Genomic DNA, 27,311 nt, shown 5'->3' with positions numbered 1-27,311 from the left:
TTAATCTTAAAAAAATTAAATTATATCTGTAAGCCCCAAAACACATTTTATATGTTTAATCACTAACTACAAACGAAACGACAGCCAATTAATTTATATATCATTATTATCATTATTATTATTATTATTATTATTATATATATATAGATAATTTCAACTCGTGAAAAGTATTTTATATCTAGAAAATTTATCTTAATCTAATTTCACTATATGTATACATGACATAAATTATTGAACTGACATCAATATCAAATTATATATGACAAAATCAATAATTTAAAATAATATAGTTTGTACCATACCTTATTTTTGAGCGAGCCATTCATTCCGTCTATTTTTTTCTTTCTTGTACGAAGTAAAGAAAGTTTTGTGATAGCGAAAAATTTCGGTTTTCAGATTTCAACGGAAATATCCATTTTGTCCATCTCTGAATCCATTTTTACTAATTTCGGCATGACGTCTGTACGTACGTACGTATGTATCTCGCTTAACTCAAAAATGATTAGAAATTTTGGATTTACGACTTACAACATTTGGATTTAGAAACATCTAGTTGTGCAAGTCCCTTTTTGATTGCAATTGACTGAACCAAGTGTCCAAAAAGAGTGCAAAATCTGAAAAAAAATTGGATTTTGGACTTTTTCTGCATTAATAAGAGCTCATTTAGAGCTTTTCAACGATATATCATAAGTGGTATTTATTTTCATTGGTTCCAGACTTAGAGCCAAACAAAATTTCAATTAATGAAATATTTGAATCAAGGGGAAGGCACATCGGTTCAAATCAGACTACATCTCCTTTTTTTTTTTAATTTAACTATATTGATTTATTAATAATTAATTATAAACCTCTGTTTGTAAAAAAAAATTACAATAAATAACAATTCAATAACAATAAAAAAAAATAAGAAAAAATATAAGAAGTTATTAATGAAATAAAATTTAGTGTACTTTTCATTAAAAAAAATATGTATATGTAATTTAGTGGGGTACAAGGTCAGGCATACAGTCTTGTGGTTTCCACTAGATTTTACTAATGCACGCAAAGTTACTATTACTACACAACACACACACAAACATTTTGTTTTTAAAAATCTTTGGTTCTATTATAAAAAAAAAATAATGAAAACTAATAGTAAAAATTAAAATAATCAATTAATACTTTTCAAATAAACTTTACAGTATTTTACATTTTTTTCATGTAGAAATATAATTTTTTGAAATTCTTTGAAGTAAGACTACTTCGCCTTTTAGTTATTAACTGTCTCACATTTGAAAAAAATCCTTCACAGGGAACAGAGGTTGCAGGAATGCAAAGTCTTGTATAATTTTGAATAATCTTGGATAAATTAACTTTTTTCTTTTCACCAACTGAAAGGATTTTGTGTTCTTGAGTTGAGCAGTCTATTTATATATTTACCTAGCTCTAAAATTCCTACTACTGTTAGTTTTGAATTAGTTAAAATTGGCGTTACTTTTTTATCAAAATCTTCCATGCAGTTGAAACTCAAGGTTCAATAATTTCTTGTTAGCTTTCAAACCTATCGCCTTGTTTGATCTGAATGCTTCGAACTTTCTGTGAATTGTATAATAAAACAAAAAAAAAATATTTTAAACAGTTATCAATTATCTTCAGTGACTGATCAAATTTTTACTAATACGCGCAAAGTTACTAACGCAGACAAACACAAACATTTTGTTTTTTAAAATCTAAGGATTTTGTGTTCTTGAAATGAGCAGTTCATTTATATATTTACCAAGCTCTAAAATTCTTACAACAGTAGTTGGTTTTGAATTAGTTAAAATTGGCGTTACTTTTTTATTAAAATCTTCCCATGCAGTTGAAATTGCAGGGTTCAATAATTTCTTGTTAGCTTTCAAACCTATCGCCTTGTACGATTTGAATACTTCAAACTTTCTGTGTATTATATAATAAAACATATAAAAAATATAATTATTTTAAACAGTTATCAATTATCTTCAGTGACTGGTGTACTGTTGTTAAGTGTGTGTGATTTGAGTTGTCTTTTCATTTATTACATCATTTTATATTTATGTTCCATAATTTTCAAGAGTGTTAAGATGTGTTTTTTGTATACATCTAAAATATCAAGGTTGTTATCAATGTTAACAGATTTGTGACATCAATAATATACTAATAGTTTACATTATGAAGATTTTTTGGGCAACATTTGTAATATGCATCAATCTTATCTAATTAAAAGAAAACTGCCAGCAGTAACATCAGTTGATGGAAGAGGAAAAACAGCACCACCTGGTAGTTACAAAGACTACTGAAAATGTTTTGATGGTTCAGTATATCATTACAAAAGTTTTAATTCCAAATTGACGTTATTACTGATCGTCTTACACAAGAACCTAACAAAAATTTAATAATAAGTTATAAATTTAATAAGTAAAATATTGCAGTACTCATATAAATTAATATGCAATTTTCATTATTTTAGTATTTTTACAGTTAAATATGCAATAACAGAATTATTTCAATCATGACTGAGGATGCGGGATCCTTGAAAGTACTTTCATGGAAAAATTAAAGTAAGCTATGTCTTATCTTAATATTCTGTACTTTAATAGAATTTAAATATAATTTAACTTACAAAGGACTAATATGAATCTTAAAAAATATTAATTTCAATAAAATAATATATATATTATTTTATATATATATGCATACACACTCGCACGCATGCAGGCAGGCTATCATCCTCTGAAGTAATATCTTACGGTGGTTCCAGAAGCTAAACAGTAAAACGAGAGATGGTTGGACTGAGGAAGGGTTACATAACAACCGTGTCTAGCAACCAGATGCTGGCCAGACAGCACGCAAGGAACTTTTATCGTCATCATGCACTACTAAAACAAATATTCATAATCTATCTTAAATAATATATTAAATTGAATTGACAACATATTATAACATATCCATATTATAATAACATATCCAGTTATTTTTTTCTCTTTAATTATGAAATGAATTTTTAGGGTGTAAAAATATTGAGCTTGACTGGAATTCGAAGCCAGAACCCTTTTGCAACATACTTTTATTTTCAAACGGTTTTTTTAAACACAAATTGTTTAATTTATTCGTATTTTAACTAAAATAATGATTAAGTATTTCCATTAAAATAAGTACCGTCTAATTTGAAAATAATATTTGCAGAAGGGTCGATTATCCGGAAAAACCGGAGTATCGTGGTACTTACTATATTATACCATATTCCTCTATAGCAATTTTAAGCTTTCTATCTACTCGCGCACGCATACACACAGTATGATTTATAAACATTTTTCTTTAAAAAAGTTTAAGATTTGTGTAAAGTAACTTTCAGATATTTCCTTCAAAATAGGTGTAGCAATTTTGGAATGAACCATCGCTTGTCCAAGTGTTACTTCATCATAAATAACGCTTTGAAATTATGTATGTTTATGATATATAACTATACATACACCAATTGTAAGCAATGGTAGATTGTAATTAGTAAAAAATTCATTTAATTTCAATTAATTAAAATTAAAAAATTCATTTTTAAATGCGTTCAGAGAATGGAAAAAGTGTAATTGCTGTGAGTACATCTATCTCGTCCTCCACTTGGTTCGCGCCGCGAATTCGTCAAAACAACTGATGTATCAAAATGTGTTACGTTGATGAAAAATTACATTTGTTTATAATAATATTAGTTGCTTTCATTATATAAAGTGATCTTGTGAAAATAAACAAAACTTACATAGTATATTATCTAATTCTGTATTTTCTTTCTGATAACTAATATTAGTGTTATTATTGAATATCGTTGTCATGTAGGGTAAATAGTATTTATTTGTCTATGATCTCTTGTGGCGTTTTTAAAACCGCATCAAATTTTGTTTACTTGATTATTTGTGTTTAACCTATTCTGTCTGTTAGGAGTATTTTATACGAATTTAAACAACCGTCTAGAAAAGAATTCTACATGTAAACTAGGTAAGTTCTTTCAGTAATTTTTACATTAAGAAAAACTATTTTACATTAAGAAAAATAGTACACAATTAAATAATGTGATTTGCATGCATGTTAATATTAATTGTAAGGTTAACTTAGCAGGAATTATGGGAATTTAACGAGGTAAATGTTCGCACACTTTGTAAGGCTTTAAAAAATTATTTTTAGCTTACATACATATTATAATTCTTGTTATTTTAATTTAAATTAAATAAAATTGATTCAGATTACTTTTTAAACATACATGATAAAAATAATTTGCTTTCAAGAAGTACCTATACACTAGAAGATGGTTTGCATGTAGACCAAATGTTTTATTTATGCATTACTATTTCTTTTAAATGTGCTCTAATAATTGCTACTTATTATTTTGGGTATCAATATTTTATTGAAGTTCAGTTTTTGTTTTAAAAAATTTAGGTTTCTGTTAATAACAAAATCTGCTTGTGTCTGCATTTGGTAATTAATAAATTAGCTATCTATTTTAGAAAGGTAAATTGCCTTTATTGTTAAGTATGAAATACTTTAGAAATATTTTCTCACTTTTTTGAAACTTGCCTTGATGTGTTCCGCAGATCAAAACGGTCAGCTTTTATGTTACATGTTCAATTTTATTAACATTTTGTTCAACAAAAATTTAACCAAAATTTTTGTTCTGATTTTTTTTTTCATTTTTATTTTTTATTAACTGTGATAATGTACAATTCTACAATATAATAAATGAAACCGACTTTTAAAATTCACCTGTATGTGTTAGCTAAAGAATATAATAGCCAACTGTACATAAATGGGTAATGCCTTTTAATTTCTTCTCAACTTATTTTCACTAATTAGATGAATATTAATGGTTTTTTAATTTGTAAAGGAAGGTCTTTTGGTGATATTGTATGTGCTTTTACAAATAAATAAGTGAACAGTTTTCATTATTATTTAATGAAAAAAAACTTCACTTTTATGAAGGTACTTTTCTTTTTTGTTGCTTAATTAATTTTTGTGAAATAAATAATGACATTACCTGGTTAAACCAGTTTCTCCTTAACAAGAATTTTCTGGCTGATTTTTTTTTAAATTGCCATTTATTGAGGAAATATAAATGAAATATGTTTTGATGTACTGAAAATTTGTATATTCTCAAAATATTTGTGAATACAAGTGTATCACAAATTCCTTCAGGACTTTCATAATATATGTACATGTTAAAATAATGGAAAAAGTACATATGTGCTAAAATGCTTAGTTTGCGAGTTATGACTAGTGAAAGATTCCATTCTGATTTCAGCTATCCCAGTGAAATGAGATCGTAATGAAACATTTAGGATGTTAATGAAAGGACAAAATTAGGGGTTTTGTATGGTTTTTGACCTGAAGATTAAATAAAATATTCCCAAAATTATCTGGAGTAGATTTTGAGAAATCTGGGGGAAAACAATAAATTAGGATAAAAAACCCTGTTTTTTATGTTTGATGTATAATAACTTTGTTAAATTGGCAATAAACAAACAAAACTTGTAGAAAATTTAATTCTGAAGAAAATTGTCTAAGATAAGTTGAATAAAACAATGAAAAGTTATAAAAATTTGAATTTTATTTAGAAACAGTATGTTACTACATTTATTAGAATGTACTTATTTAATGAAAAAAAACCAAATCTTTTTTGGAGATCTGAAAAAAAGGTTTTGTAAAAACAAAACTTACTGTTAAAATATTTAAAAAACTGGAAATTACACAACAGTTGTAAAATAAAAATTCCTTATATAATAATTTTTTTATTAATGACAGAAATAAAATAAATGAAAAATTATTTCAAACTTGTCAGTAACAGCAGCTGATCAACAATGCGCAATACTGTATTAGTGTTTAAATCATTCTGTTAGGTACATTAAATATTACCAGGTACTGTGAACTGTGCTGTTGTTAGAGAAGGGTTTCTGTGAGTGTTAGTTTAAATATGATCTCTGCCATTGAAGTAATGTCATGTTTATTTACAACAGAAGAATATGCTGATATAGTATTCATTTTGGGTGTGTGTAATGATAATGCTGTAGTAGAATATGAAATAACCCACCAGGTTGGTCTAGTTGTGAACGCATCTTCCCAAATCAGCTGATTTGGAAGTCGAGGGTTCCAGCGTTCATGTCCTAGTAAAGTCAGTTATTTTTACATGGATTTGAATACTAGATCGTGGATACCGCTGTTCTTTGGTGGATGGGTTTCAATTAACCACACATCTCAGGAATAGTCGAACTGAGAATGTACAAGACTACACTTTATTTACACTCATACATATCATAAATACTCATGAAGTGATGGAGGCAATTTTCAACACTGATTTAATATCAATGTGTGATGCGGTCTTCTTCACAAAAATTATACAGTACTCTAGTACTGTAATTTTTCTAACTTTCTTCTTTTTTATTCAACCTATCTTACACCATTTTGTTCAGAATTAAATTGTCTGAAACATTTGTTTAAAAGTTTTATGTCTTTATTACCCATTTAACAAAGTTATCATACATCAAAACATAAAGAGCAGGGTTTTTCACCCCTGTTTATTGGTTTTCACCCCAGATTTCTCAAAATGTATTGCAGGTATGGTTCTGGGACCTATTTTATTTGATTTTTCAGATCAAAAAGCATAAGAATTCATTAACTCTGACCCTTAATTAATGCCCTAAAAATTCCAGTAGGACCCCATCTCACCAGGGTAGCTGAAATCCGAGCAAAATCTTTCACTAGCCATAACTCACTAACAAAGTATTTTAGGACATGTTTATATGAACTTTTTCCAATACTTTCATGAGTAGAAAAGGTTATGAAAGTCCTGGAAGAACTTTATGATACAACCTGTAAAATATTAAAATATATAAAATGCTAAAAGTCATAAAAATTTTATTTTTTCAAAAAAAACTTTTAATACCGTAATTATGACCGAATCTATTTTCAGAAAATTTTGACAAATGCAGTTATAAAAAGAAGACAGAGCAGTGAATTCTCAGTTTTAAATCTTTCTAGTTTTATAATTTTAACTGAAAAAGAACAAAACAAAACCTTTAATAGTAAAATAAATGAATGATTTAACATATTTCATATAAATAATTTAATTTTCTGTCAGATTCTTTGAGGAAAATAATTTTTTTTTAAATATGTACTTCATTTTTAAATCTATAGCTGAACAGTTGTAGCAAGGTGCTTGCAGGGGGAAGTAGATGTACAGCTCTGGGAGGTACACAACAAATGCATGGAAGAACTTATTCATGGCAGGAATCAGTGTACTAACCTATGCAAAAAACATTAAACGTAACATTATTTACTTACCATAATTACTGTAACATCATTGTCACTGAATTCACTTTCACTATTACTATCTGTATGGTTTTCACAATTGTTTGCTGTGTTCAGTATAATTTCCGATACCTGGTCAATCACATGATCAGTCTAATAATTTTTTTCTAATTGTTGCACAAGCTGACATTTTTGCATCCAGTCATCTTTATTAATTACACCTATTTTACCTTGTACTAATTCTATATAATCATCCAATTTGAAAGTCACATTTTTATCAACAACATAATTTTTTATATCAGCCCATTTCATCACAGTCAGATTGAGATGCAGATGATACGGTGGAAGCCGTAATACACTGTGACCCTTTTCAGCAAATAAAGCATCTATTTTATACATTTTAAATCATGATTTAGCGGCTGAAATTAATTTATATAGCTTGGGTTTTAACAGGTTTTCATCGAACAATAGTTCTTTTCAGTAACCATTCAGTCATTTCTCAGAGGTTGATTTCGGTGCACCATTCAACTCCAGATTGTGATATGGTGCATAATCAATGACTTAACACAAAATGTTGTTTAAGTTTATAAATTTTTTATGAGTTGATTTGTAACCCATTTTTTATAATTTCTATAATTCTTACTATCATGGTAATCGCCACACGTTTGTTCAGATTTGAAAATCAATAACTCATCTTTTACAAAAGCATTTTCCCCCCCAGCATGAATGATAATTACTCTTTGACCTTTGAAATCAGAACAAGTAAGCCAGATGCTTCATCAGAATCATTCGTCCTACAATATGGCCTTGTGTGTGTTGAATGCACATACGTTTCATCCGTAAAAATGACTGGCCATACTTCAGCTCTGTGTTTTTCTAATGTTCGTAGGTATAATATTTGTTTCTCCTAAACATCATTTTTTTTTTCTTATTAAAAATCTTCTATTATTACACATCTTTTTCCATCTAAATCTTAATTGTCTTATTAACTTCCCGCAAAGCCAATTTTCCACCCTTGAAGTGTATTTTGTTCTTTACCACTGTTAATAAACTTTTTATAATAGATTGTGTACTTTGTGAAACATTAAATTCATTTATAGTTCATCTAATAACACACTTGTCAAAGTTATCAATTTCTGTTTTTAGTTTATTTTGTAAATGTTTTTTGTTTGGAATAGAAAATCCACTAGCGGATGCTGCCTTTTTTTTCTGCGAATAATTGAGGTATTTCCTCAATTATTCGCAGAACACTACAGCGAGAAACTTCTGTTGTTTCCTGAACTTTTGTTAGTTACCATGAACCTTCTTTTTTCATAAAAGAATGAACAATGAAAATGACATCACAAATCTGGCTAAGTTAAACTTTATGACTACCTGTTTTGGAATTTCCATAACTACAAATGTAAAACTGCTAATGATAAAAAACACTGAAATATATCCGGTATTATACAAATATGCATAATGTAAATCAAATAAATAAAACCAAAAATAATAAAATAAAAATGAATGTGTAAAAACTTATTCTCATAATAATTTTTACTTAAATTCACATGATTTAAAGTAATGACTGTGCTTAGTGTTTTCTATACTATACAGAATATGTTTCTTTGTTTTTATTGGTGGATTAAAATGTTTGCTTTTGTTGGTAAAGGTGATTACCGCTAAACAAATGACTCATACATAATTCAATTTTAAGAAACCAACAATTAATTGGAAGGAAGTAAGACCAAGCTCGATGATTAATATGTTTAGACTATTTCAAATGTTTGTAGCTAGCAGTGAGACAGCCATGAATTTGTTTACAGAAACATTAATGAATGCAAATTGATGCTTATAAAAAAAATTTATACAAGCAACAAAAAAACAATGTACAAACAATTTGTACATTTTCGATAAATAACCGATGAATGAATTTATTTAAAAATTTTACGGTACAGTATAAAAAATTACACAAAAAAAATTTTTAATGTGGCATTGCACATTACGCATGTACAATCATTGTACTGCAGCTTATGTTTTTAACTTTCATTTGTACTTTGAATTGAACTCGTCAATGTCAAACTGAAAATTAAGCAATCGTGCCCTACACTACGATAAATGGCTTTGGCTATTACTCTAAGTAGAGGGGAAAGTGCCTTGCTATTACAGCTTTGTTATACCTTGTAGGAAAATTTTGTACATAAGGCCAAACCAGTGAACATTAAGATTTTAGCTTGCTGCTAGAAATAAGTTGCAAAATAGTTTGATTTTTTTTAATAGAAAGAGCGATAGATATCTTTTTGCTTCTTATTTTTATCATTTTGATAATTTCTTCTTTTTTACAGCAATTTTCTCAGTTTAGTCACATATCTGGACCGGGTTATGATATGTGTAACCACTCTTTCATGTATTTAAATGATGTTTGAGACATCTGATTATAGAGTGATGTCAACTCCTGTTTTACAAATTGCAGAATATGGGTTCGTCATTTTTATGAGTTTGGAACTTGCCTTAAAAATATTAGCTGATTTACACCAAAAGCTTATATGAATGATGTTGCATCTATATTGGATGTATTTATTTATGTTGTAAGTAAATTCTTCTTTATTAAAATCTTCTTGATTTTCAGGTTGTCTGTACTACTTGCTTGACAATGTATAAAATGAAATGCCCTTATAGATTGCCAGGATTCTTATAGAAGTAGTGATATTGTATGCATTTTATTTTCATTTTTGCTGTATGGTTAATGCTATAGAAGTTAAAACATTTTCAGGATTATAACTATTATTTAACCAACTTTTGAAAAAATAGGAATTTTTCAACTCTATTTCTATGTAACTTTATTTTCTCTGCATACAAGCCTTGATCTTCATATAATGGATTGCTTGTAATGATTTTTTTTTCTAGAAATTTCTCTGTAAGTATCCCTGTAAGTATTGAAGATTTTCTAAATGATTTGTTTTAAAATAAGAAATTATATTACTTTCATAAACACCTTTAAATTACTCTTTATTTGTTGTCATCGCTTTTAGTATTGGATTGTTAAAACTTGATAATATGTAAGTTGAAGTCATCCTGATATTCATAGTATTTTTATACAGAATGTCAAGAAAATTATTTGACAAGATTGAGGTAAAAAAATAATACGTACATACAACTTTACCTTACTCTCATTAGTAATTACTTAATGCTGTTTTTCTCTACATTTCTTTTTCTAGTTTTATCCGTATTCAAGTTTTTTGGCTTCTACATGTATGTCTTTTGAGGTGAGCCTACAAAAAGCATGCATTCTTTTTGTAGACCTTTCACAGTTTAAATAATAATGAAATTAGGAGATGTAGACTAAACATTTTAGAAATAATAAATCTAATCCGTAAAACTGTTTTAAAATAGTATAATACTTAATGAAAAATAATATATGCTACATAAAAATAATACTTTTTCATTTCTTCTTCAATTTTTTACACTCTAAATTTATGACTAAATTAATTTTTTGTCATTTATAGATAATTTATTTTTAATTTGTTGCTGATTTTAAAAAGTCAAAATTGAAGTGTTATTAAATTTTACAAGTATTTTTTGGAAGTTGTTTTATTTTTTTGTTATTTTGTATATTTCTTGTTCCTTTAGAAAAAAGTCACTTATAAATAATTATACAATTAAGTACTGTTTACCTGGTATTTGAGGTACATTTGACACACAGTTGTACCTTAAAAGTCAGAAAAATATTGTGTTTACTTTGTTAATTATTCCTTAACCCCTAGTGCTCATTGTAATTTATTAAAAAGTGTTAAAAAATATTTTTTAGTTCACATTTACATTGTTGAATTTAATTTATTGTATTTTTTGTTAAATGATAATAACATGCACTCTCTCTCTCTCTCTCTCTCTCTCTCTATATATATATATATATATATATATATATATATATATATATATATAAATAATCAAATTGATCAGAACTAGATTAACCAGAGTAACGTATACAGGATCTATGACTAAGTTCTCCCTGGACTATGATAACCTATTCTACTTGTGAAAATAATGAAAAAAGTTCATGTAAACATAAGTTCTAAAATACTTTGTTTGCGAGTTATGGTTAATGAAAGATACTCAGAATTCAGCTACCCTGGTAAATGAGGTCATACTGAAATTTTTGGGATGTTAATTAAGGGACAGAAATAGTGATTTCTTATGTTTTTTGACCCAAAAAATAAAATAAAATATGCCCCAGAACCATACCTGCAGTAGTTTTTGAGAAATATGGGGTGAAAACCATTAATTAGAATAAAAAATCCTGTTTTTTTATATTTGACAGTAACCGTTTTAAATGGGTAATAAACACATAAAACTTTTAAACAAAACCTGTAGAAAATTTAATTCTGAATAAAAATGTTGTAAGATAAGTTGAATAAACAAAGAAAAGTGAATTATGTATACACAAGTTTATAAAAAATATTCAAAAATTACCCTGTCATTTTCAACACATTTCTTGCTTTTGTTGCTCTTTTTAGTTTTTCAGGGTTGTCCTTTAGTTGCTCAGCTGCATCCATAATGCGACAGTTAATTCCTCAACAAATTCACTCAAACTCATTTCACCGGGATAGCTGAAATCCGAGCAAAATCTTTGACTAACCCTTACTCACGAACAAAACATTTTAACACATATATTTGTGTACTTTTTTCATTATTTTTGCAAGTAGAACAGGTGTGAAAGTCCCAGGAGATCTTTGTGATACACCTTGCATGTATTAGGTGGTAATGTAATTGTGTATAAAAATCACTGAAAAAAAAACTAAATATATTTCTTATAATAAAAATTGTAATTTCAAACTAAAGATAACTTTATTGAAAGGTAAATGTAAATATTTATTGAAATATGAATAAATATTTGTAAAAAAAAAAAACAAAACATATGAGTGAACAAAACTTTTAAAATGAAAGGCAGAGATGCTACTACTCAATAGAGGTAATTTAATTATTATAATTCATTCCTTTAAGAAATAAGAGAATTTGTGGAGAATTTTATTTTTAAAAATGCGCATATTTTGTAGTTTTTTTATAGTGTTTCTTAGAAGATATACTAAAATAAACAACTGATAGTAAAAATGATCTTGGTGGTAGAACTGGACATTCTTAAATTATTATAATCTCACTTTATCTGAATCAGCATCGTCACTTATATCTTTTTGAGAGCTGTAATATTTAACATCACTTTAATACAAAAAAACTGATTTAATATTTTTGGCTAAATAATGTATAACACGTCTTGTACTCTTATTTTCTTGTAATGACATTTAATTCTTATTAGATAATTAGTTTAACTAAGATAGGTAGTTTAACTAAGGAACCGCTGCTTGGAGTGAGGTTTGTTATGTTTTTTAGGAAGCATTTTACATTATTATTTTGTCATAATTATAAAGACAGTGAGTTATAAATGGAATTAAATATCTATATTCTGAAAATAGATAATTATTGTAAAAATTACTCATTCTGTATTAGGAATTGGAAGTAAATATCTTTTACATAAACTATGTTCATTAAATAAGTTAAATTGTCAAATAGCGGTTCATTTCTTTTTTTTAAATTTACAACACTAAAAAGTACAAAAGTAAATAAACCTTAACATATAAAATATACTACTGTTTGAACATAATTTTCTGTTCAGTAGTTTAGTAAGTCCCTGCACACATTCTTTGAGGTAATTAGCATACCGTACAGTACAACCTCAATGTTGATGATTCCAATCTTCTTGGTTTTGAGTAGCTGTGATGATTTTTTGTCATTGACAGTTTCAACAAATAGTCCTGCAACAGTCTTTCTTTTCTCCTTTACCTCTGGCTGCTTCCATATGATCCCTTGAGTAATTACAGAAGGACTGATTCTAGAAAAATCCCTTCTTTCCTTTCCATCACAAAATATTTGGAATTCATCCACAGCTCTTCGGTTGAAACTTAGTTCAGTCTGTCTTTTCGATACCACTGAATTCAACACTTTCTCTTTGCTTCACTTGTGAAGACAAAGGCCCTCCTGAACAAAGGTTTTTATGTGGACCCTCTGCCACAAAATGTGTAGAAATAGAAATTTTCATACATGAAGATTTGCCAGTTAAGATGTCACAAAATGTGGGTGGAGAGGTGGTTTAGCATGCCCCGAATCACTGAGCTTCCTTGTACTGCCTGACCCGGTATACCGGTATCCCAGGGCCTGGACATAGGACTCCAATACTCTTACCCGTGGGACAATCCCTGGCTCTTTGCAGATAAAGAGCCGAAGTGTCTGACTCAGGTTGAGCAGCAAAAGACTTCAGCAGAACAAGTTCACATCAACTCACCCCCAACCCGGTTTCCACCATCAGGAAGGGGGATAAGCTTTCGCCATCCACACTCTCCTCGACATTAGCAAAACAGATCATTGTCATTCTTCCTGCTCCCCACTGCAGGCAGTGAAACAGAAGCACAACTGCAATCGGCTCAAACTGTTCAGGACTACCGGTCCCATTCTCCACAGGAAGCTCCTGAGCAATACCATTGGCCTGTTGACCGACATAAGTGAAAATAGCAAAGTACCATGTTATTGCCCACCACAGACGTGTGCATAGGTGTAACTGCACAGACATGGGTTTGGATTTTGTGCAGGGCATTATTATTATCCAGAAGAAACACCTAAAGTACTGCTTGCATTTCACTGTGCCATACCGTCATCATTTCAATACAATACCTAATTCCTGCATATCTTTTTCCCTATCTTAATCATAATATAAATTATAACTTGCTCATAAATTTTAAAGGTTTAAATATTTTTTCTGATAAAATTTTTATTTTTGTTCCAACCATTTCTAAAGCATTAAGTGCACAATGATATGACAATGTCCATAGCTCAAATGTATGTGTTAAATTTTGATCTGCATTTTATAACTTATCCAGTCTTTTATTTTTTGGTTGATTAGTAAAAGGAGTTATTTCAATTCTGCAGAAATGATGGCAAACATTTCCAGAATGATCACAGCACCTTACAAGATATTTTAGTGTTTTATCAAATCAAGTTTTAAATGATTTTGAATTCATGTCATCATGAGATCAGAAACTGTAATTATAACTTCAATAACTGAAGTTTTTGAATCGTGAGATTAGAAAACTAAAATTAGATTATAGTTTGTCTTTACAAGATTCTGTTACAAATCTCTATGCGGTTTATAATTTTCCTTTTTTGCTGTATTACATTTGCCGGTATGAATTACTAAAGCCACTAAAGAACTTTTACTATTCCTAATTAATCAGGATTTATGAATTTGTTGTTTACAGGTATCGATTCTTCTGATTGTCTTAATGTTTGTATTTGCAAGCTATGGAGTACAACTATTTGGTGGCAGACTTGCTCGATGTAATGATCCTACAATAACCCGCCGTGAAGATTATGTTGGAGTTTTTGTCTGTAGAGTATTTGTTGTTACTAAGATGAAGTTGCAACCAGGTGCTAATGAAACTTATCCTTCTATGCTTGTTCCTCGTATCTGGTTAGTTTGATTAATTAAATTTTTCTTATTGTTATTTTACATATTTTAAAATTATTTTATAATTTTATTTAATTTTACCAACTAAAGTTTTTAGTGAAAGTTTTAATGTACAAAACACCGTTAAGTAATTATATGATAAGTGAATGGATGTACTGTAATAATACAAAGTAAATAAATAGTATTGCAAAGATATAGCATGTTGTAATTTTAAACCTTGTATTCACAAGTTTCAATTATCTTTTAAATTTTTGGAATATTTTGTGTAAGTATTCCCCTTAGAACAGTTTTATTTAATTTTAGTTTGAAGTGCATTTTGTTGTTTTTCTGCTGAGATAAATAACTACAGAATTTTTGTGTGTATGTATGTGAAGTGCTGTAACTGTAATGATTGTACACTTAACATGAGTCGCTGAGTTATTTTCAAGAATTATATAACCACTCCTTGTCGCGCAGGAAAAGTGTGAAGTAGAGTTGTTTTTTTTTAATTTTCTTCATTAAGAAGTATGTGGTTGCATATCGATATTGCCAAGCCCATTGAAGTGCATGTGATATTCAGTCCTGCGACACATTCATTCTGTTCACAACAGAAATTGGATATGTAATGAACATCAATTATCTTAGAGAAATCAACCTCGTAACTGATTTATTTTATACCTTGGTGACAGTTTACATTATTAAAATAACAAATCCCATTCTTTAATCATCACCATGATGTCTGAAATCATTAATCCCTTCTTATATTTATTATTTTGTTTAAAAAAAAATCCTATTAAAATTTGTTTAAGTTAATCTTTTAGTTGTTAAATTATAATTCCTGAATTTTAAAATAATTAAAAAGGCAAATGTCAATAAACAATAACAATATTCTTTATTAATCATGTAATAAACTAGTCTGTACAAATTACAGTTTGCCGATTGTAAACTGGGCTGACTAGATAATGATCAGATATTCACTGTAAAATGAATTGCTTTGAGTAAAATATAATTGATATAATAAGTATATGATTATAATGGTACTAAATTACCTCCAAGAAACTGTTTCTTTGTAAACACACTAATACATTGCTCTAATTTGAAAAATACAAAATCTCTTTTTTAAACTTATAATAAATCTCTTTATTTAAATCATTACTCATGTCACCAAATTACTTCTGATTTTCAAAACTGTCCATAATTTTTTTAAAAATAATTTAATTTCAGAAATAAAGTCAGAAGGATTTGTTATCAAGTAGAGTGAAAAGCATGCATTTTCACTATTAGCAGCCACTCTATTAATAATATATCTATATTAAAAATAATAGCTGCATCAGTAACATTCCCAATATATCCTCAAGATAAATAAAATGATTATAAAAATTAAAACTTTTTTCATCAATAAAAATAATTATACCTCCCCTATTTTAATTTCTCTCAATTAATGTATAACTAAATGGTTATAAAAATCAAACTGTGACAATATATTTTTCATAATATCATCCTCAGTCATTATCACTAAATTATACTTAATATGTGCATAGATTGACAAAAATTCATCGGTTTCTTTCTGACTTATTGTTAAATCAGCAATAGATTTAAACGTTTTTCATTACTCTTTATATTTATAAAAGCAAAAAGGTTTTTTATCTCAGAAACATCAAACTGGATTATAAAAATCAACCACTTCCATGTAAAATAATTGTTACATACCTAGAAAATGTATAAAAATCTAGCATCATTTATGTAAGTGATGGAGCAGAAAATGATAAATTATTACTTAAAATCATAGAAATGAAATTGGCTTTAAGACAAAATCAAAAAATAGGTTAAAAAATTTTCTGAAAAGATGTTAAAAAAGTCTCCCATATGAAAATAAATTTATTTTTTTCACTTAGCTATAAAATGTGATTTAAGTTTGCTTACAGCTTTGACCTTTCTAATAAAAATCAACAAACTTTTTATTTTAACATCCAGAGAATGTAAACATTTTAATTATTTTATCGATCTCATTTTTAATATGTGTATACTTTTATTTATAAAAATTTCTATTTACATTCAGGGAGAAATGTGAATCATACTCAGTGAATTAGTTCCCTCAAGCTAAGCAGAAACAATGTCAACTACCAATAATATCCCAATCAAAGAATTAGGTCATACTATCAGGGAAAGCTGTTGGTGACGATTGTTCCTAAAATATCTAGCTCTCCATGAAATGTCTAAAGAAGCGCAAATTTTTTAAACTTAAACTAAATTATATCACATTATGACAAATTTTGTTTCAGCTGTTAAAAAGCAAAAGGACATTTTTGCTCATTGGAAACTTTTGAATCTGTGAAATGACAGAAAATTTTTTTTACATTCCATAAATGACAATGAAACCAAAGCACAATCATTGGGAATCAGCCAGGGAAAAACAGCATTCAACTGAAAATAGCACAGTAGCCACTCCACCACCAAGGCCACATCAATTGCTTTTACATTTCTTTTATGTTTATCAGTAGTTTATTTTATAATATTTACAAATAAATAAGAATTTAATTTAACTGTAATACAGAATTTTAGGAGAAAAGGGAGCAGTTAGAAATGGTTGTCAACAATTCATGGGTTCTTGATCTGCTTATTGATAATGAATGCTCTGACATTCCTTATCAAAAGGATATTTTGGCTTATTTGGCAAAATATGCTAGAAATGTTGTTACCCGACCTGTTTAAAGGGTCCCCCATTCCCCCAAGAATGCACATTGTAAAAGGTCAAGAGACATTGTATTCCTTTACTAAGAGATAATTCTGCTAGGAAAAGATTCTGCCGAGTTGCCTTGGAAACTCATACAGTGTGGCTCATAGCACCATCTTACTGAAAAAAATCTTTTTTCTACTTGTTGCTGAATAAATTAAGAATTAAAAAGATATTGTAACATATGAACATAAAGCACTCTAATACCAGTCACAGCACTTTTCTTCATAATCTTCAAAAATATTAAGTTCAATAATTGCTACCACAGATTGTAACCACTTAGTTTCTTTGAAATGGAAGAATTCATTTATAGAATATTGTCTTTGCTGAGGGAAATCATTATCAGAAAATTTGTTTATTAATAAACATTGCAAATGAAAATTAGTTCCATCACTCTTTAATAAATTATTTACCTAGTTTTGATTTTAGTTAATTAACAACAAAATGTCTAACAAAAATTAACTTTGTTATCATAGTCTTGTCTAGTAGTGACTAATGCAAACTTTATTGATGTGGAAGTGTAGATCTTTACATAAAATCTCCTGATCACTGATTCAAACAGCTCAAGTAACAAGCATGATGTACAGAGTACCATGTGTCCTGTCACTCAAATTAAATTTTCGACTATACAAACCAGTTTTACAACACCACATTTCTTTTATATAGCCAGTAGATTTCAAGATTTTGACAGAACAGAACAGTTGTAATGAACAGTAAATTCTTCAAAGTAAAGATCACAAAACATCAGCATTTTTGGTAAAGGGTTTCACAATTTTACAGAATGTTGCATTATAGTCGATAACTGCATTATATTATTACACAGCATACCAGGAAGGCTGATATTTAATGAATAGTCATTCATAACTCATGAACAAAAAGAGATAGTCATCTGAAAAAAATATGGCATAAAAGTATATTTTATTTGCTACAAAAACTTAACATTCCAAATAGTACCATTTACAGCCTATACATTTCTTCCAATAGCGAAACAGTTTTCTCATTCCATCAGTGATGAATACTGGCAGTCTTTTCTTGATCCACAACCTCACTGTGTCATTCAGTACATCAAACATGGTAAAATATCCTTAATATCCCTTTTAATTGTAGAAAAATTGAAAATTGCCGGGCACCAAGTCTGGCTAGTATAAAGGGTGTGGAAATGGTTCCGATTTCAATTTTTCAAAAGCCTTGGCATTTGCTGCAATATGTATGTTCAAGTATTATTGTGCTGCAGAGTTCTTGGCTCTAGATTGTCAAACAAGACATACTCATCTCCTAAGATGTTTTAACATTTGTATATATCGTACACAATTTAGTCAACCCAGCTTCAAGGTGTCAGTCGCATACATTTGGTTGGAATCCCAGAATACTATCAAAAGAATTTTTTTACAGAGGGTTGTATTTTGAATTGTTTTTGTTACAAAGAACCGTATTGCTTGTGTTCAGTGTTGTACAGTTTTTTCTGGGTTGTAATGATCATTCAGTTTTGTGTCCTGTCGCAATATTAAAAAGGAAGTTCCCTTCATCATCACAATATTCCTTCATTGTAGTTTGTTCCTTTCTGTGACTGCATGTCACTCACCACGAAAGGATTTTACACAGCCCAGTTGTGGAATAATGTGTTTTCTTTCTTTGGATATGCTTATTTGGATGGCGATGGTCATTTTGAAATTCATTCATCCACCTTCTTTTGGTGCTTTTCATCAGTCATAGAAATTGATCCACCATCGACCACTGCAACTTATCCTCAATATTTTCTTTACCAGCGTCTGATGCACAAAACTTTATTACACACCTCTTCAATAGAACCTCTATAGAACCTATATAGAATAGTTTCATCATCATAAACTGCTTTTAGACAACAATGAAAGTCACTAACATTCACTTTTTCCGCTCTTAATAATTCAGTTATTGCATATTGTTTTAGACACATTAACCATCTCTCATATTAATAATTTTCAAGAATGCTGTAGTTCAACGACACATTTGTTGTTTGATCATACACACACATTTTACATATACTACACATTTCTTTTATTGCAAGAGTTTTGTCTTATTGCAATGAATCTATTTTTATTATTTGAATGTAGAATGTGTGTATACTTCTTAATGTTTTTATTAGCATCATTTTAAAAATATATGTATGTGAATTTTACAAAAAATATTTAAAATTATTTTGAACAATTACTTAAATATCTATAATTAATTTATAAATTAAAAAAATTAAATCAATATTTTTGTAATGTCAGCAAAAGGAATATTATGTATACTAATCCCAGAAAAAGCCAGTGTGATATTACTATACCTGTATGTGGTGATAAAATATTTCCCTAGAAAAAGAATAAAAATTACTTGTTATTGTAGATGATCCAACTGTATTGGTCATCTACTTTGTCTATATTGTATATCTGCTTGGTCTTAAGCATATAAATTTTTTAACAGATGAAAATAAATTAAGTTAGTTTCATCTGTTGAGGCCTAAATCTTTTTTGTAGCTCATATTTAAAGTTGATGGGCTGTGCACAGTTTTTCTAGGTTATCTGACGTTATTGAGCTGACTGTGAAAATCACGTAAAACTCAATATATTCTTATACTACAAAAAAAGAAAAAAAAATAGTTTTGGTTTTAGTAAATATGAATCATACTGGTCTTTTTTTTGTCTTCAGCATTTGACTGGTTTGATGCAGCTCTCCAAGATTCGTTTCATTTCGGTATACCCCCTACATCCTACAATTTTTTTCCTTCTACCTGTCCCACCAATATTAAAGCGACTATTCCAGGATGCCTTAGTATGTGGCCTATAAGTCTGTCTCTTCTTTTAACTATATTTTTCCAAATGCTTCTTTCTTCATCTATTTGCCGCAATACCTCTTCATTTGTCACTTTATCCACCCATCTGATTTTTAACATTCTCCTATAGCACCACATTTCAAAAGCTTCTAATCTTTTCTTCTCATATACTCCGATCGTCCAAGTTTCACTTCCATATAAAGCGACACTCCAAACATACACTTTCAAAAATCTTTTCCTGACATTTAAATTAATTTTTGATGTAAACAAATTATATTTCTTACTGAAGGCTCGTTTAGCTTGTGCTATTCGGCATTTTATATCGCTCCTGCTTCGTCTATCTTTAGTAATTTTACTTCCCAAATAACAAAATTCTTCTACCTCCATAATCTTTTCTCCTCCTATTTTCACATTCAGCGGTCCATCTTTGTTATTTCTACTACATTTCATTACTTTTGTTTTGTTCTTGTTTATTTTCATGCGATAGTTCTTGCGTAGGACTTCATCTATGCCGTTCATTGTTTCTTCTAAATCCTTTTTACTCTCGGCTAGAAATACTATATCATCAGCAAATCGTAGCATCTTTATCTTTTCACCTTGTACTGTTACTCCGAATCTAAATTGTCCTTTAACATCATTAACTGCTAGTTCCATGTAAAGATTAAAAAGTAACGGAGATAGGGAACATCCTTGTTGGACTCCCTTTCTTATTAGGGCTTCTTTCTTATGTTCTTCAATTGTTATTGTTGCTGTTTGGTTCCTGTACATGTTAGCAATTGTTCTTCTATCTCTGTATTTGAACCCTAATTTTTTTTAAATGCTGAACATTTTATTCCAGTCTACGTTATCGAAAGCCTTTTCTAGGTCTATAAACCCCAAGTATGTTGGTTTGTTTTTCTTTAATCTTCCTTCTACTATTAATCTGAGGCCTAAAATTGCTTCCCTTGTCCCTATATTTTTCCTGAAACCAAATTGGTCTTCTCCTAACACTTCTTCCACTCTCCTCTCAATTCTTCCACTCTCCTCTCAATTCTTCTGTATAAAATTCTAGTTAAGATTTTTGATGCATGACTAGTTAAACTAATTGTTCTGTATTCTTCACATTTATCTGCCCCTGCTTTCTTTGGTATCATAACTATAACACTTTTTTTGAAGTCTGATGGAAATTCCCCATTTTCATAAATATTACACACCAGTTTGTATAATCTATCAATCGCTTCCTCACCTGCACTGCGCAGTAATTCTACAGGTATTCCGTCTATTCCAGGAGCCTTTCTGCCATTTAAATCTTTTAATGCTCTCTTAAATTCAGATCTCAGTATTGTTTCTCCCATTTCATCCTCCTCAACTTCCTCTTCTTCCTCTATAACACCATTTTCTAATTCATTTCCTCCGTATAACTCTTCAATATATTCCACCCATCTATCGACTTTACCTTTCGTATTATATATTGGTGTATCATGTTTGTTTAACACATTATTAGATTTTAATTTATGTACCCCAAAATTTTCCTTAACTTTCCTGTATGCTCCGTCTATTTTACCAATGTTCATTTCTCTTTCCACTTCTGAACACTTTTCTTTAATCCACTCTTCTTTGGCCAGTTTGCAGTTCCTGTTTATAGCATTTCTTAATTGCCGATAGTTCCTTTTACTTTCTTCATCACTAGCATTCTTATATTTTCTACGTTCATCCATCAGCTACAATATATCGTCTGAAACCCAAGGTTTTCTACCAGTTCTCTTTATTCTGCCTAAGTTTGCTTCTGCTGATTTAAGAATTTCCTTTTTAACATTCTCCCATTCTTCTTCTACCTTTTCTACCTTATCTTTTTTACTCAGACCTCTTGCGATATCCTCCTCAAAAATCTTCTTTACCTCCTCTTCCTCAAGCTTCTCTAAATTCCACCGATTCATCTGACAACTTTTCTTCAGGTTTTTAAACCCCAATCTACATTTCATTATCACCAAATTATGGTCGCTATCAATGTCTGCTCCAGGGTAAGTTTTGCAGTCAACGAGTTGATTTCTAAATCTTTGCTTAACCATGATATAATCTATCTGATACCTTGCAGTATCGCCTGGCTTTTTCCAAGTGTATATTCTTCTATTATGATTTTTAAATTGGGTGTTGGCTGTTACTAAATTATACACTTCGTGCAAAACTCTATAAGTCGTTCCCCCCCTACATTCCTTTTGCCCAGCCCGTATTCACCCACTATATTTCCTTCCTTGCCTTTTCCAATCTCCAACTATTATTGAATTTTCATCTCCTTTTACGTGTTTAATTGCTTCATCAATCTCTTCGTATACACATTCTACCTCATCATCATCATGGGCGCTTGTAGGCATATAGACGTTAACAATCGTTGTCGGTTTAGGTTTTGATTTTATCCTTATTACAATGACTCTATCGCTATGCGTCTTGAAATACTCCACTCTCCTCACTATCTTCTTGTTCATCACGAAACCTACTCCTGCCTGCCCATTATTTGACGCTGAGTTAATTACTCTAAAGTCACCCGACCAAAAGTCGCCTTCCTCTTCCCACCGAACCTCACTAATTCCTACTATATCCACGTTTACCCTATCCATTTCCCTTTTTAAATTTTCTACTCTACCAACCTAACCTTTTTAAGCTTCTAACATTCCACGCTCCGAACAGGGGACTATTTTACCTCCGGAATATTTTACCAAGGAAGGCGCCTCCATTATTGCTTTTGAAAATGCAGAGCCACATTTTCTTGGAAAAAAAAAAACAGTTGCAGTTTTCCATTGCTTTCAGCTGTGCAGTACTCAGAGGACTGAGTGATGTTAATATGGCCGTTTAAGTCATTGTGACTCACGCCCCTAACAACTACTGAAAGAGATGCTGCCCTCTTTCAGGAATCATTCCTTAGTCTGGCTCTCAACAGATACCTCTCCGATATGGTTGCACCTTCGGTCCAGCTACTCTGTATCCCTGAGCACTCAAGCCCCCTCACCAACGGCAAGGTCTCATGATTCATAGAGGAGGAAAAAATAGTAATGCAATAAAATTTTTGTAGATTTGTTGAATTAAAATGGAAAACCCTGTTAGCAAATTTACACCCTGACTTTGAAATGTTTATTTTTTGTTCAGTATCTTATGAAATTATTTAGGAACCCAGACATGATAGTGGAAAACTTTCTGAATTTCCTGAATGTCTTTCATTGTGATTAAAAACTTATGATAGACTGACTTGTAACAATTCTCTAACTTACAGCTGACATATCCTCAGTCTATTATCCTCTATTTCTTCATCTGCATTAACAATTGCTTAAAAATTTTCCCCAGTAAAATTATTACTGATCAGTAAAATCAGTCCAAATTACTGTTCCAGGGGAGTTTTCATTATTTATTTCAACATTTAAAACATAATAGAAGTTGCCAAATGACCACATCTCTGATTACTATATTATTGACATCAAATAAATTACCTTGATTAACTTCTAATGTTTTTCTAAACACACTTCTTTCAGCTAAAGTCATCATTAATTCATTTCAATTCATTTTTAACGTATAAAACCACAGCTAAAACTAAATAGAAACTGGCACTGAACTCATAAATAAAACAACTTCATAAAAACGTACAGCGGTAAAACTACCCGATTGTCATATGTTACTGACAGAACAACTGACCACTGCCAGTGCACCTTACTCAGAGAGATAAAACTACCCAAATGCATTTAGATAGTTTTAATTCATTTATTTTCATGAGGTAAAACTACCCAAATAAATTTAATTAATTTTTACCTCTACAGCCAAGTGTCAGTGTTCATTTAGGTATTTTGAAAATAAACCATTGCTCATAAAAAGTGTATTGTTGGACTTAGGTAATGTAATCTTCAAAAAGGAGTTGTCATTAACTTCATTTGGGTAAAATACCTCTGTTATCATTAAAATTGGACTTGAGTACTTATACCTGCAAGTCAAGGTGTTTTATTCACCTATAATTGCTAAGATTTAAAGTTAGGTTATGACCACTTTACTACCTGTTAGGGTGTAGGGTTTCAATTAATTTAGTAGTCAGCTTGTAGAGTGAACGTCTTTCTTTTTCTGTTTAGCCTCCAGAACCACCGTAAAGTATTAGTTCAGAGGAGGAATGAAGATAATATGTGTGAATGTAAATGAAGTGTAGTCTTGTACAGTTTCAGGTCGGCCATTCCTGAGATGTGTGGTTAATTAAAACCCAACCACCTAAGAACACCAGTAACCACACTCTAGTATTCAAGTCCATATAAAAGTAACTGCATTTACCAGGATATGAACCTTAGAACTCTCAACTTCAAAATCAGCTGATTTGCAATGACAAGTTCATCAGTGGTCAGTCTTTACTTTCTTTTTCCTGTTTAGCCTCCGGTAATTACCGTTCAGATAATACTTCAGAGGATGAATGAGGATGATAATTATGTGCGAGTGTAAATGAACTGTAGTCTTGTACATTCTCAGTTCGACCATTCCTGAGATGTGTGGTTAATTGAAACCCAACCACCAAAGAACACCGGTATCCGCGATCTAGTATTCAAATCCGTGTAAAAATAACTGGCTTTACTAGGACGAACGGTGGAACTCTAGACTTCCAAATCAGCTGATTTGGAAAGAATCAGTGGTCAGTCTGGATCTCAATAAGTCCACTATTGAGCTTTAGATAGGGAATCTTGGAGAGCTGCATCAAACCAGTCAAATGACTGGAGACAAAAAAAATTGAGCTTTAATTAGGCTTTACATTCTGTTATTAACAGTATAATATGAAATTTAAATAAATTATTTAACCATTTAATATTTTGTTTAATTTGCTGCAATTTACTGTAAATTATGATTTAATATGTTAACGTAATCTTTTAAGAACTCTTTTTTACAATTCTCTGTAGCATATAATGTCGGTCAATATTTAAATTTTCTTTTATATGTTAAAAATAGAATTATTGTTAAAGTTGTATGACATGTATCATAAATTTTTCATAGATTTAAACACGTATCAGTGATAAGAATTTTTATATTCCTTCTATATAGTGAATTGATTTTTCTCAATTATCAAAATTAATAAGTCAATTTTACTGGGTTTTCTTTATATTTCAATATACTGCAATCATTCTAATTCACTAACACGTGTAATAATCCTTTTTGTGTAGAATTAGAATTTTTATTTACAATGATGCTGATGTAAATTTTAGCCAGAACACTTAACATGAAGAGAAGAAACATGCGTTAACAGGGTTTGTTACAGATTCAAATTTCTTCTTATATTGACTGAATATATCTTCTTTTTTTTATTAACCTGATAAAAATAAAAATGAATAAGCTTGCGATATAAATGTTGTGTGCATGCTTAGTTATTCCAGTTGATGTTTATTTATTTGTTGTTGAAATGGTTTTGTAGTTTCATCTTGTTGATATAAAGAAAAAATATATGCTCTATCAATGGATATTTAAAAATTGTTATTTTTTATTTAGTTAAGGGATTGACAGCTTTTATTTTATTTTTATTTTTTTACTTACTGTAAAGGGTTCTAATGTAATAAATTTAGGTTATGATATTATGACCCTGTTATTCAGATTATATTAAAAAATCTGATTGTGACTCGTAATCAATGCATTAACATTACATCTTAATTTTTTAAATTCTAAATACATCTAAAAAGAATTCTGTTGTGCAGGTATGCACTGTTATATATGAATAAATTCATGTTAATGTGCATGAAAAACAGTATTGGAAATCTAATTCCAAATTAAAAATATATTATTTATGAGTCCAATGAGAACTCCGGTATCATTTTATCAACATTTTCTCAAGGATCATGGAATTAATGATCACAAAAAAGTATCTCAAATATTTTTACTGTTGATTCTTTAAACATTTTTAATTTAATAAAACTTTTCTTAATTGCTGTCTTTCCTTTATTCTGTGGATGCATGTGTGCATCTGGCAGCTGTGCTCTGTTATTAGGCTTATTTGTGTTATTCATTTGTATGATATTGTTATGAAACTGTCTTAAAAAAGATAAAATCAAATTAAAATCTTCAATTATAACTATTTGTTCAGAAATAATTGATAAGAAAAGTACAAACTTTATTTCTTACATAAAGTATTCTCTTGTATCTTCCTTTTTTATGGTACTGAATACTATGGTACAGCCACTGATACCCACATCTAATTAATAAATGGATTTGTCATGTGATTTAGCTATACTTGCATGGGATATTCTGCCTGGTGGCAGGTCCCTAGCACCATTGTTACCTTCATCTGTTTCTGTCCCATGCTTTTCTTTTCATCTCATCTTTACTTCTCATTTATTCTTCATAATACTTTTTTATTGCTTACTCTGTTCAATCATATTATCTTCTCAACCTCCTCTAGACCCACATCTCAGAAGCCTTGATCTTATCTTTTTCATTTTTCCCCAGTGTCCATGTTTGACTAACGTAAAAAATATTCTCAAAACATAGCATTTTACCAATCTCGTCTTCAGGTTGAGATCCATGTTGCTGCAGAGTAGGTTTTTCTTTCTAAAAAAAGACTTCATCTGCAATTACAGTTCTAATCTTAATCTCTTCTTTACTTTTCCAGTCTTCAGTTAGTATTGTCCCTAGATATCTGTATCTTTCTACTTGTTCAATTTTTCCTTCTGTAACAAGATCCTTATCTTTCCTCTCACTCGCCTTCCCTCGCCTTTCCTCACAATTATTTTCATCCCATATTCGTTCATCCGTACTTCCAATGCTTTTATCATTACTTGTAATGTCTGAGTGTCTTTAGCTACAATCAACAGATCATCAGCATATCTGACACAATTTTTATTCCTTCCATCTATGCTTACTTCTTTTTAGCCTTCCACTATTTCTTTCAATATTTCCTTAACATAAAGAGTGAACAGTGTTGGTGATAAACAGCAGCCTTTCCTCCGCCTAATTCTAACCGATTTGTGAGATTCTCATTTATTTTCACAACTGCTTTTTGCTTCATATGCAATTCTCTGATCAATTTCCTACCGTTCCAATCAACTTTCTTT

The 27,311-nt window shown here is 29.7% G+C and overlaps 1 protein-coding gene across 10 annotated transcripts in view; it reads left to right on the top strand.

Moving 5' to 3' along the window:
• Positions 1–27,311, top strand: part of LOC142332405 (sodium leak channel NALCN-like) — a 70,885-nt gene that overhangs the window by 12,279 nt on the left and 31,295 nt on the right. For 2 of the 10 annotated variants that reach the window (XM_075378840.1, XM_075378841.1), the window contains exons 3-6: positions 2,468–2,558; positions 3,928–3,984; positions 9,609–9,851; positions 14,568–14,779. In XM_075378840.1, coding sequence (XP_075234955.1) covers positions 9,810–9,851; positions 14,568–14,779 — 254 coding nt within the window. In that variant the 5' untranslated portion in view covers positions 2,468–2,558; positions 3,928–3,984; positions 9,609–9,809. Of the gene's footprint in view, positions 1–2,467; positions 2,559–3,632; positions 3,985–4,104; positions 4,126–9,608; positions 9,852–14,567; positions 14,780–27,311 lie in introns of those variants that run through there. The other 8 variants (XM_075378836.1, XM_075378834.1, XM_075378835.1 and 5 more) reach the window with 7 other exon arrangements.

The sequence above is a fragment of the Lycorma delicatula genome, chromosome 11 (assembly GCF_047948215.1).
Source record: "Lycorma delicatula isolate Av1 chromosome 11, ASM4794821v1, whole genome shotgun sequence".
Classification (NCBI taxonomy): Eukaryota; Metazoa; Arthropoda; class Insecta; order Hemiptera; family Fulgoridae; genus Lycorma; species Lycorma delicatula.
This window is presented reverse-complemented; position numbering and strand designations above follow the sequence as displayed.